Source organism: Etheostoma cragini, chromosome 5 (genome assembly GCF_013103735.1).
Source record: "Etheostoma cragini isolate CJK2018 chromosome 5, CSU_Ecrag_1.0, whole genome shotgun sequence".
In the NCBI taxonomy this organism is placed as follows: Eukaryota; Metazoa; Chordata; class Actinopteri; order Perciformes; family Percidae; genus Etheostoma; species Etheostoma cragini.
The window spans coordinates 4964035-4975144 of NC_048411.1; the positions used below are offsets into that span (position 1 = coordinate 4964035).

The 11110-nt window shown below is 41.6% G+C and overlaps 1 protein-coding gene across 4 annotated transcripts in view; it reads left to right on the forward strand.

Moving 5' to 3' along the window:
• Positions 1-11110, forward strand: part of pde4d (phosphodiesterase 4D, cAMP-specific) — a 181788-nt gene that overhangs the window by 128017 nt on the left and 42661 nt on the right. Inside the window, exon 1 of one of the 4 annotated variants that reach the window (XM_034872670.1) lies at positions 1206-2101. The exons of the other annotated variants lie outside the window; for them this stretch is intronic. Within the exon in view, the coding sequence (XP_034728561.1) occupies positions 2013-2101 (89 nt within the window). The 5' untranslated portion in view covers positions 1206-2012. Of the gene's footprint in view, positions 1-1205; positions 2102-11110 lie in introns of those variants that run through there. 4 annotated transcript variants of the gene reach the window in all.

Consider the following 11110-nt stretch of genomic DNA (forward strand, 5'->3'; position numbering starts at 1 on the left):
CCCCCCCCCCCCCCCCCCCCCCCCCCCCCCCCCTGCAATCTGCCTTTATTGTCCCGCAAGCAGATTCGTCAACATTCAACTTCACTCCACCCTATTCAAGAGTGGCTGTTGTGGCTGAAGGTGCAGGCTTACAGAGGCTGTGAGGTGGTTTGACTTTTGGCAGGAGTTGAGAGGCTGCTGACGTGTGTGTTGGGCAGGATGTGTGTAAGAAGCAGTGCTGGATCCTGTTTTTCAGACCGCAGCAACTGGAGCTCAGCCACAGCTATGGGCTTTAATGCAAAACACACACACACACACACACACACACACACACATACATACATACACAACCTTAGTGTGCTAGCCTTGACTCAAAACTTCATTGCCAGCACAACTTGCACACAAATGTGTGAATTGATATGTGCACGCAGTCATTTATACACATGCATTCAAAGACAGACTGTTGCATAGAAAGACATGCACAATGAACAACATGAAGAATTGTAGATTAGTTGTGATTTATCTTGATATCTTCATAAACGAGTAGATATAAAAGACAGTATGTGGCTTGAAGCCGCTGGTGTAAGAACAGAGGATTGCATTATACTAAGTAATACTACAGTAAGGCAAAGTAATTTTCTTGAAACAAAAATGCCTTTGGCAGGCCCCCTGCAACCTTTCACAGTCACACACGCACATGCTTTACTGTACATTACACACACACAAACAGGAAAAATAAGATGTTTTTAAGTATTTGTTGTGCTGTTTGAATTGTCATGGTTCACTGGCATGCACTCTGACACTAGAGACAGAGGGTCTGCTTAGCAACGCAAAAACAAACTGACAGTGAAACAGCAGTGCTTGCGTTGTGATGATGAAGGAGGCATTTAGAAGAAACAAACACATTACTTAAGAAAAGAAAAGTAGAGCGGAAGATGGAATTAAGTGGAGGAAATCCGGGCAATTACTTCCACCAACACTTTGGCCCAATGACTTAATACAATAGAGGATGTGTGAATATGTGCACTTCTGTGTGTATGCAAACTGCACATGTGCAGAAGTGTTCCTATCTGAATAAGTATGTGCAGTGTGTGGTAAGAGGATCAATAGGTTTAGCTGACTAGATCCTGGAGCCGGCACACACCTCTTACACAGGGTCAGGACATCCCACTGACTGGAGCGAGGAGGGAGGGAGGGGGAGAGAGACAAGCGAGAGCAAGAGCGAGAGCGAGACAGAGAGAAGGGAAGATACCGAAGAGGCTCTTCACTGTTTTTTTTTCTCTCCCTATTTCCTCACTTCTCTTCCTGGGAGGTTGTGAAAGGGCAGAGCAACGAGGGAGACGCAAAGTAGGAGAGACAAAGGGGGCAAAGCTGAGAGGGTAAAAGCGAATTTGAGTGACTGTGTGTAACATGCTCTGTCATGCTGGTGTGACTACCGCTGCTCCTCCAACTGCCGTTGTTGGCTGTCAAGAAAAGGAATATTTTCCGGAGGAATGAGTCCCTGAACCCGTTCACCATGTGGATGTGGGACAGTAATTTCCAAACCTTTGCCGGAAGAATCCCAAGGAAAAAAGAGAAGCGGCCAGAGAGCTTAGCTGGTCCTGCTGGGTGGCCGCGTGTGTGCTCCCACTGCCGAGACGCTTGCTGAAAGACGTTCACACTGGGCTTAAGTCTGCCCCAGTTAAGTTTTTTTATTGTCACATTTATTTGGATTTTTTATTCCTCTTCTGGAACTCAATGGATTTTATGGTGCTCTGTTGTTTGACTTTTAAGATTGCCTTGTTGGATGTAAGCCAGCACTTTTTGCTGTGATGCACTACCAGTGAGGTTGGAAGTTCAGAAGGGGCTCTTAATGGAAGACTGGTCTGAATGGGCACATCACAGCAGAGGACTACAGTATGGGACAATACATATTGTGCTGTGGCCTGTGGATACTGTGGGTCAGTGTCTGTAGATAGATAGCTAGATAGATACAGGGGCTCAAAGGGTGAAAGGTTATCAAGTAGGGGGACCAGTCCTGGCACAGCTTTGGTATGAAACCTGGGCAATGTCCAGGTGTTTCCAGTGACAGGTCCATGATGCACCTAAGCCATTTTCCTTTCAGAAGACACTCCTGGATATGGTGAGTAGTAGACGGGTCATGGGTCAAAGATGCAGTTGAAGTTGTTCACTTTGGTGTGTTTTTCTGTCTTTCCATGTGTGTACTGCTGCTGCTTTCATGGGACAATGAAGGCGTATGTGCATGAGGTCATTTAAAATACTTACAATGTGAATTGGCGCGCAGATTCATTTGTGGACGTGTGTGTTGTTTTTGTGGTACGGTTAGAGCTCCCATAAGGCTAGCCTAGCCCAGCCCAGTATAGGTTTTCCCAGCTCAGCTCTAATGTATTCAGGGAAATTTATTGTTAAATGGGCCAGACATTTCCTGTCATTTTCTCCCACACTAAATGCAGTAGATCAAGGGTGAGTCAGAAATAGACTAGCAATAGAATAGCACACGGAGGTTTTGAATGCTTAGTTGGAGACTGATTTTCAATAGCAAACTACCTGTAAAAACTTCTTTGAAAAGGTGCTATATTGTTGGGTTTCTCTGCTGTCTTGCTTTGATTAGTCATACGCATACATAAGCTGGGAATCTTATGGGAATAGTTGTCTTACAGCTACGTTTTGAACTGGTAAGGGACACAGAGGGAGTTATGTCATCATAGTGGGCCGTTGGGATATGGCCAGTGCTCATATTTCCAACAAGGTTGGTTTTTGTTGTGGTCATAGTTCTTAATGCTCACACAAAAAAGATTAAACTCAACAAATGGTAGTAGGGGTAGTTAGATTGCTGTCTGTCGGACTTGTTTGTCAATTGTTGTTTTTTTGATGATGTTATTCTTCTCTGTGGTGCGTCAGTACACATGCCATTTGCTACACCTTACCACAGTCTTGATCTTAGTTAATATATTCTTTTCACTTAAAAACAGCCCTGGGCCTCTGAGAGTTCTCTATGCTTTGTTTTAAAGCTAAGCATAGACATGCAAACCATATCTCATCTTTTTTTCTGTTTCTTTCTCTTTGGGCTGGTGGATGATGCATGGAAACGCAGGATAATGTGAAAGATGAGATCTAGATCGGATGTCTATGCAATTTACAGTATGTGGCACACATTGTACTCACTAGCGGTCATTGATTAAACATAAATCTGCTCACATTGCAGAGAATAATAGGTGCCTGATAATGCAATTTAATAGGTTTTATGGTTAAATTCAGCATCACATAAGAGATTACGTCAAATTTTTTTAAAGTAACTAACTATATGGCCATTTACTGACCTTTTCAGTAGAGACAGTAAAAGAGCTGTGGAGAAGTAAATGGAACACAGATGAATGTGGACAATCAATGAACTCTATGCAGATGTCAAAACACAAAAGAAACACAAAATTTGGTCTACCCAGCTACTTAGACTTCCTCTTGTACACACACACACACAAACACACACACACACACACACACAAAGAGGACTGGCCTTTCAATCAGGAAGCGATGTCAAATAATTTCTTAGTAACACATGAACATATTGTAAACAGAAACACAGTTGAACATCTTTGCTCATTTCTGTCCTCTGAGATTAATTACTGAGTTTGTAAGTCACGTTTTTTCCACGATAAATTACTCTCAGCACTTTAAAGCTACACAAAGTGTCTGTTTTACAGTAGTTGTTTACAATGAAATATCTGTGTGTAAAAGAAGGCCGTAATTCACAAACCGCTGGAATGTATTATGTAGCTGAATTGGATAGATGTATCGAATCTATCAATGGGAGATGGGTATGTCAGACTCCATCCAAACCTCAGGCAGGGATCACTTCTTCTCTTTTTCTACACAGTCAAGCTATGCCCCATCCTATTCATTGTACCAGTCCCCTACTTTCTGTGTCAGATCTGTGGTTTACAAGCAGATACAGCAGCATTGAGAGAATAGAGTTTATAAAGATTCACACACCTACCCAAGCATGAACACACAAGTTTTTGCCATATTTATCTGGGTAAATACATGTCACTCCAGAGTGTATTGAGGCCATGAATGAACATCATTGGCAAATTATCCCTCTCTCTCAGTAGGCCACGCTGCAGTATAGGATTATTGTTGCAGTCAGGAGCTTTTATTGATCACTATGCTTCTGAACTGCGTACATAATCATTAATGTATAGAACCTCCCTGGGGTTATTATAACTGGCCTGCTGTTTTCATCCCACATTTTTTAAATGTGCAGGGTGTTGCCCTCATCACCACAATGACTAGCCTAAGATGTATGATTGTCTAGACTGCATTAAACACTAACCAGAAAGCAAATGAAAAGTGTGTGCAGTAATCCAATTAAGTCAATCAGTGCCTCAGAGACCAGGGGGAGAGGATAGACGAGGCTATAATTATTTCAATCCGGAGAGACATGTTTACAGATATGCAAATAAGGTTTATTGTACAGCTCAATAAAATGTACAAAGTTTTGGGGATCCATCGCTATACGAATATTTTGTATATCTGTATAGGGGTGGAGAACCATCAGAATGCCTCCACCAGCTGATTCGAGTTAGGAAGAGAGCATTGATTAAATTAGGCAAGAATTTACGCTGAGCTATATTTAAATCATGAGAGGCTAGTTGCATGTACGCAACATTTATATAGAGCAAAAAAGTACATTTATTTGGAAAACAGCTGAATTGATTTAGGAGTGCACTGACTAAAAGTTAGGTCTTCCTGAAATAATGTACGCTGAGTACATTTCATTGATGCATCACTTCCATCTCCCACTCTCCTAAATATTGCAGGGTGTGTATGGTGAGTGGATAATAAATTGTTTAAATACATAATTTGCGTTTTTCTCACCTTTTTATAAACAAGGTCTTAAAGGACTTCAGGTCCCTCCCCCCCTGCCCTCCGTCTCTCTAGTTGGCCCCAAAGGTGGCTTCCCCAGACATACCACATTTTGTCAGAAAGATAACAAGACATAAAGCGTTGTTATCTCATTTCTTTGAGGCTTTCTCCCACTGCACATTGTCATTGATTCTCGCGCTGCTGGGTCAATCTCAGCCAAACTTTAGATTACTTTCTATCACTCCAAGTTACATTGCTGGGACTTGGGCAGAGGTTTTAAAATGGGCTTTTGGGATACAGCAGAGACCTGCTGTCAGTTTTGAGGAGACAAAGTCATCACTCACTGTTGTCCCTGGGGGAGGGGGGGGGGTTGGGGGGGGTTGTGTGTGTGTGTGTTACAGAACCACTTCTCACCTACAGCATCAATCTCTGCCTAGCCTACTGTGCAGGACCACACAGTCTAACGCTCCTCTCTTCTTCACACTTTTTCTTCCACTGCATTCTCCCTCAGAAACCAGGCTGGTATGTGTGAAAAAAAGACTGAGTGGGGATAAAAGGACACAGCATGCCTCCACTTTTAGTGTAATGCGATACCAGACTGATAAAGGAATTTTTATTTTATTTTCACAAAAAAGAAAGTAAAAAGACTAATGATAAAATTAGAATAAGGAAGTTTTTGAAAATGGTGTTGAATTGATTGGCGAGGACATCCTTTCGTATGTTTTGATTGGCATTATGCACTAATATGATAACAGATATTTTTCTGTTTAGTTTCTCCACTAAGTTCACCCGTTTGTTGCCAACTTTGTTGGCAGCGTTAATGAGTTTATTAGACCTTTTTCACCAACAGCTGAGTTGGAATTTGGAATTCATTGAAATGTTCTGTTGAGTTGAGAGGAGTTGCAGATTCATGACATTCATGACACATCGTTGTTGACCCTTAAAAATGACTTAATAATTCAATATTATTGTTAGTTGTATCAGTTTTAACTTTAGGTGCAGGCATTGTGCACTGCTTTGAGTCATACAATCTGTCAAACAGCAGTGAATGGTCAGACAGCCCAGTCTGATCACACGGTGTATGACTAACACTAATCTCATGCTGTAGAATATCAGATCCTGTGATACTCGCCTTCTGAAAAAGGGATGGCTGTCCTCACTGATTTCAGTTACAGTTTACATTAAAGGCATGTCTGAGTAAGACCTGTGATAGTAAGCTTTAACTGGAATGTGTTGTTTTTCCATCTTTCCCGCGAGGCAGTGCAGCTTTTAAATTAATTATCAAGTAACTTTTCAGTAACAGATTCTCTCTGTTAGATGGATTTCAATTAGCCCCTTTTTTGAGTTGCTAAATTATCAGTTCAGTGTTTCACACCTATTTCGCAGAAAATTTGCTGTTAGTGTGCGTTTGTCTGAACACACACTGAGTCAGTTGGTATTGGCAAAGTTAAGAGTCTCCATGCCCAAGCTGGGCTGCTCTCTTTATCATCCAATATCTCTTTCCCACATTGCACATTATTCTGCCACCTATGTACAGTTGATGATATTTTCCTGTTACTTTTTTGTGTTATGTGTTATACCGGAACACCTCATGTGGTTTCAAACCCACCCTCACTGCAGAATGAGCAATATCTAGAGACAGTGTTTTGGCATCTCAAAGCCAAAAACACACTTTCACATTGGCAGACAAGCAGAAATCAGGTACCATATCTGATTTTTTTTTTCCTCAGCCAGACATATAAAATGTATTAACCTTAGTCCTATCTCCCTGTTTATCTAGTTGATGATGGGCTACTTTCAGCATTTTAATAACATAATTAATAATGCAACAATAATGAGTTTCATGTGTGCCTTCGTATTGATGTTTTGGCTTGTTATGAACAGAAATCACTTACTCTCTTAATTTAGTGTGATCTAGTTGGGTGCCTTTAGCTGTCAACTAGCCTATAACACAGATGCATTTACTGTTTTGTCCCCTTAGCCTTTCATTAATTGTAAATAATTAAATACAAAACTATACGACAGAGAGGAACAATGCGCTTCTTAGCAATGCACTGCTGGATTCAACAGTTGTGGCTTTATAACTCCATAGTTACATAACTTGCTCACTGGAGTATATTTGAAACACATACTGTACACGAGCCACAGTTCTGAAAAGCCTGGAGGCAGCTTTGACATCACATTCATTTTAAATATCTATCTCATTTCAATTTTATTCATTGCGGTCTGTGCTGTCTCTCACCGCTGTCCACAAAGCAGCTGCAAGACAAGGCATTCAATCTTGTTTTCATCTTCGGGGCCGAGGCAAGAAGATGGACAGATAAATAACAATACAGCGTGGCAGCCAGACATATTAGAGGCAGGGGATAGCTGAAGGTGCTTGTATGAGCTCAGCATAAATCAAAAGTAGAAATTTAAACTGGAGCTAAGGGAGCAGGGACTGCCCCCAGGTAGGGGTCAAACAGACACAGAAGTCTCAGTTCGGTTCATACCTCGGTTCAGACATCACTGTTTGGTACGAGTTTGGTACAATGGAAAAAATAAAACAAACTGTTTGTCTCAGGCTGTACCACCCAGTGTAGTCTCTCTCCTGAGCTAGCTGCAACAGCCTGAAGTGTGTAAAATGAGATATAAACAATAAACAATAAGTATCCCACACCATCTCCAGACTCCATCTGGAACTTGTAAACAGAATAAGACAATCAGCTATAAAACAAAAAATACAGCATCTCTGTTCTCTGCAAAGACGAACTAAATCACCTGATTAAAACAACGTTATAAAGATGTCTCCCAGCTATTTTTCACCACAGACAGCTGCCCCCCGCCTGGCTAAAGCTAATCTAATACAAGGCTTCCCAACGAATGTTACAGTTCGGAGAGGCGACGCTGGAAACGTAACTCTAATCTACAACAGCAGTCTCAAACACCACTCTTTCTCCCAGTAACTGACTGGGAGACCAACGTTTTCCCCCAAAAGCTCTCCCAAAAGCCTGCTGGACCTGCAAGAAATGTGACCCATGGCCAGAATATCAGAGTTCATAAAAATGCAGCACAGTGACAATACAGTCTATGGTATTGTCAACAATACAGATGTTTCACGTGTGTAACTCCGCTGACCCGGCTTTCGACCTGTACTGGACCCATTCATAATGAGTGAGCCACAACTCTGAATACGCTTCAGTTCATCGCACTCCACACCCTCTCTCTCCCTCTCTCTTTTAATCAGCCTGTTATTGTTGAAAACAAGCAAAGGAGCTTTTTTAGAGATTTCTTTTTTAGATATGTCATAGGCGATTTATTTCAGAGAATACCCATTTACATGTGGTGCATCAGTATATTATCAGGGAAGGAAAACCCTGTCTTTTCATTTTATATTAATCCCAAGCTGTTTTAATAAAAGAGCTTGTGAAAAGTGGCTGCTGACTTAAAACCGAATATTTAGCCCAGTTTAGTGGGCTGTAATGAGGAATCCCCGTTGGTATTCAGTCTGGTAGATAACAGGCATACAACAAACAACTTCAACATAAGAAATTGTATCAAAATATGGATGTGAAAGCAGTTATAAATAGCCTATGTAACAATAAAATTTAGTTTGGGTTAAAATCAACAAATTATCATGATCTCATATATCTCATATATTTGATCAAAATAAACGTGACTATCATTTTGGCCATAAACTTGCAGCCCTACATCATTAGTTTCTCTATGGTGAGTTGGAATGCCGCTGTGCAGCCATGTACGTCACCATTTGACCCAAACAAAACCTGCGGCTAGCCAACAGATGTAATCATGCCTAGACTCTTTCCTGCAAGAACAAAGCAGCACTCTGAGAGCAGCTTGTTATATACTCCCACCACAGCTGAAAAACAAATCGTTGTAATGAAACAAAAAGATGTGGAGAACAGGTTTGAGAAAAACAATGTGGGGGCCTAGCCCTGGGATTTTCTTCAACATAAATTAAGATCGAAGAGTTTATGCGTCACTGCTCACTTTCTGTCTAGTTGTGTGTGTGTGTGTGTGTGTGTGTGTGTGTGTGTGTGTGTGTGTGTATCTGGCTTTGATTTGTGGCTGCTGCTTTTGTTGGAGTCCACAACTTAACAATTAGCCTAACCCCTTTTAGATTCAGATTTCCAAAGGTGTGTTGACGTATCCAGGAACGTTACCCTCCTTCTCAGAAGATCTTTGTCAGTTGTTTTAAGTTCAGCCACCTCCCTTGTGGTCTGCTTTTCAAACGAATGACCTCTTATTAACATGAAAGCATGACGATGACTATGTTTATCTCAGGAGGGGAATTGTTTGGGATGATGACGGTGTTTAGGATTGCCCTGATGCTGTATATGAGGAGGCATACAAACCGATTAGGTAGGCTTAGGCTGAGAGAGGGTGCCCCCTTACACACGCACACACAGGCTTTCAGACATACCTGGCTGGATTAAGATGTATTACAATTTATTCAACATTGTTATTCCAGCTAATGCTTGCTAAGAAACCTGTTAGGGTAAAAGAAGGTGAATGACTTGTCAGGTTGTCTTAATTTGTATTGTTTTATTTTGGCAATGACAGTGCTGTATAATAGATTTGAGCTGTAAAGTTCAGTATAATTTTATTTGATAAATGTTTTTTTCTCTTTTGTCCACTTTTATTGTTGCATACAGTTGCAGACTTCCTTTTCCAAACTCTGCATATCCTTTTTATGACCAGTTCTAGTCTACATATTCCACTTTCCTCAGTTTTTTTGCATGCATTGCTTTATTTTGAATGCAATTGTACAGTGCTTCCATCGAAGAAAAACACATCCCACTGAAACAACCCTAACTGCTACTCTTGTCATCCATCCGGTATGACAGACTCTCTGCAGGTTGTAGAATAACACTCTCTCAGCAGGATAGGAATGACAGAATATTTGTGACGGCACTGAATATCTACACTTAATTTCCACTTTCCACCATGCACTTGATTTGGTACACTCAGCCAGTAGTGCTCAACTATTTTTACTGTCTCTTCATCAGGGGTTTTCTTTTTTTCCAGAAGCACTTTCAAATATCCTGTTTTATGTCCTCCCAAATGTGCATTTAAGAGGTAGAGATTAGGGGACTTTTTGGGATGATCTGCAGGGCAACCTCATTTCCCTGCAACATCTTGACAATGTCAACATTTGGAGGAAAAAGGGTCCCTATGCAGTTACGTAAGTCTTCAGTTCATCTCTGCAGTTTGTTACAGGCTCCACTGCACATTTCCACACCCAGGGTTAACAGGGTCCTAACTCCTACCCTGCTCTTTCTGCAAAGTTCTTACACCTCTGTCTGGATGTTATTAAAGTTGTTTGTGTAAATTGGGAGGTGTACTTAATGAACTGCAGATTAGGATCTAGTATAATGAAGATGAGCCCCTGTGACGCTTGTGTTGCCTGTGTGGGTTTTGAGGAACATCTTAACCTGGATTACCTGGACTGCAGCGGGGACACTCTTGGCACTCAGTGGCAGGGTAACCCTTCCTCCCTCCCTCCCTTCGACACACACACACACACACACAGACGCGCACACACACACTACGAACTGCTCCATAAGCATGTGGCCTCAGCTCTCACACACTCACCAGTGTGGTGAAGTCATCAGGGTTTTAATGAGGGATTGCTCTGACATCACTGGGACCTCTTCCAAGGTAAACCTATTAGCTTCACTATGTGCTCACGGTGCACTACACCTAGAACTGTGTGTGTCCTCGTATGACGTCCAAGAGTCCATTGAGAAAATGGTGCATTCCTGTTATCATCCATCCATTCATCTCTCCTTTTAATGTGTCCATCAAAAAACAGTCTTTGTTTACCGGCCAAGACAGTGTCTGATGTCCATTACTGAGTGTGCAGTGTGTGATGTTGAGTTAACAGCAGACCTTTAAAAAGCGCGGCAGGACCTGTCTATTGAGTAACCATTAAAGACCCATATCATGATATTATTACTCAACATGTGCGGCAAGTACACACGCAAACTTGTGTGCACTTCATAGACACATACCACACATATGATATCCAAAAGGCATTTCATATGGAGGTGTGTTGTGCTGTTCAATGCCTAATTTGGCACAACAAATTTAATTTACAAAATTACTTTTGAGATTAATGGCTAACATTGTGACCACAGTTGCTTTTGTCTGATTACTTTTTGTGTACCTCCGTTGACTGTTTTAGACAATATGTGTTACGGTGGGGGGTGAGGTGAGGACCCAAAAGCAACAGGCAGCAGGCCGGAGGGAGCTTCACTAAAGCGTT